The sequence below is a fragment of the Nelumbo lutea genome, chromosome 5, assembly GCF_056320005.1.
Source record: "Nelumbo lutea isolate HS-2025 chromosome 5, American lotus-T2T, whole genome shotgun sequence".
NCBI lineage: Eukaryota > Viridiplantae > Streptophyta > Magnoliopsida > Proteales > Nelumbonaceae > Nelumbo > Nelumbo lutea.
Genome location: NC_142688.1, coordinates 70,865,225 through 70,866,995, shown reverse-complemented (window position 1 = coordinate 70,866,995; position 1,771 = coordinate 70,865,225). Strand labels below are relative to the sequence as shown.

Here is a 1,771-nt window from a genome sequence, read left to right as displayed (position 1 = left end):
TTCCCTGTTGTTTGGTTGTTTTTATACAACCAAGGCTAACCTGAAATAAAACACATGATAATCCATTTTAGCTCCTACAAAGAACCCATTTTAATTCCAAATTTTTCTTACAATCAAGTGAATCAACAACCTTCTTTAAGGTTGTTTAATATGTTACTTGTTGTTTGGTTGTTTTTATACAACTAAGGCAAACCTGAAAATAAAACATATGAGACAAGGAAAATAGGAAAATAAAACACATGAGACCAAATCATATAGCTTCATATTCCTACAAATAGCATGTCACACTATTACTAAGTTCATATAACTTCGTGCTCCTCTAAAATCATAAAAAAAAATCTGAATAATTCAAACAAAATCCACAAAACATGTTCTCTATCCATTCTTGAATTTACCAACAAGATGGAATATTCCAACTCTCAAGTTCTAAACCATTCTAAAAAATAAAATAAAAGACCATTCATTGCCCACATCAAACAAAACATGTTTTAGCCATCATTCATTCTTGAATTCATCAACAAGATTGAACATTCCAACTTCCAAGTTCCAAGCTATCCTACAAAAGAAAATAAGAGATAAATTCATTACCCATATCACATACGTAATTTGTTATCATATCAAATGACAAATAAATAATGGAAATATATGTTTTTATAATACCTAAAACATATCATCAAGTTCCGCATTTTCATTATCATCATCACTACTATTTGATCCTTTATTCTCTTCTAACAAGCGTGATCCTAAAGAAGCCCCAAACAAGCTTGATCCCTCTGCATACAATTGGAAAATCTATTAGAAAAAATTCAATGAAGTGTTGAATCATATATTTTAATAAACAATAAATAAACAAAATTATCTAATACAAAGCCTTGTGCATGGAGCCTATCTTCAAGACAAACCAAAGCTTGAATTGTCTTGGATTTAAGTGAACTTGTCCAAGGATTGATCACCTTTTTTCCAATGCTAAATGCATATTCAGATGAAAATGTAGAAATAGGAATAGCCAAAATATATCGAGCCATTGATGTCAATTCAGGATACCTAAGTGAACTTTTACTCCAATACGCCAAAACATCAACATCTGCCTTGATATCAAGGTTTTGTTCCTCCAAATAAAGGTCCAACCGAGTTTTTTCACTTTGAATCTTTCTTTCTGAATTCAAAAATTGCTCATAATCCTTAAATCCATCACCACCATCATTTCTCTCACTCATGTCAAATTGACTAGAAGATCCAATAAAGAAGGTAGGGGAAAAATTTTCTTTGTATTCATCAAACAAATAATGGAGCGCTTTGATTATAGCTTTAACATGCTCCTCAGCTTCATTCCCATAAAGTTTATCAAAACAATACTCCACTAACCTAATCTTGCAACGAAGATCCAACACAACAGCACAAGAGAAAATCATACTATGTTCAGCATAATATTTATCAAAATTTTCCTTCATATTTCTAACAATGTCAGTCATAAAAATCTGAGATTCTTTACTCACTAACATTAAATGTCTATGGATTATCCACACTCCCTTGAAATAAATGTTGAAGTAGGGTACTTAGTGGCAAAAAAACATGCAAGTAACATCATAAAAAACCTTTAAAAATTTGTGACACTTATCCACCTTTCCCCATTTTTCTTCCAAAAGCATAAACATTTTGAAAGTATTATCCCTTTGCCCCTAATGTTGTAAGACTTGCTTATAATAGATGGCATGTTTGAGCACCAAATAAGTTGAATTCCATCTCACAAACATATATAACCTCAATTTTC

General features: G+C 31.1%; 1 protein-coding gene across 1 annotated transcript; it reads right to left on the bottom strand.

Annotated features, from left to right (window-relative positions):
- Window positions 1–660: 660 nt before the first annotated feature.
- LOC148852853 (zinc finger BED domain-containing protein DAYSLEEPER-like) lies at window positions 661–1,451 on the bottom strand. The gene is made up of 2 exons (XM_088945863.1): window positions 903–1,451; window positions 661–792 (listed from the first exon to the last, which is right to left on the bottom strand). The coding sequence occupies exons 1-2, from the start codon at window positions 1,449–1,451 to the stop codon at window positions 661–663; spliced, it is 681 nt and encodes a 226-aa protein (XP_088801989.1).
- Between the last annotated feature and the right edge of the window lie 320 nt (window positions 1,452–1,771).

Bases quoted from the DNA above. Each gene is read 5' to 3' on its own strand.
- LOC148852853 (XM_088945863.1), bottom strand. From the start codon at position 1,451: ATGAAGGAAAATTTTGATAAATATTATGCTGAACATAGTATGATTTTC. The intron at 793-902 runs GTTTGTCTTGAA...TTTTTCTAATAG, and splicing joins CCAAGACAATTCAAGCTTTG to ATTTTCCAATTGTATGCAGA.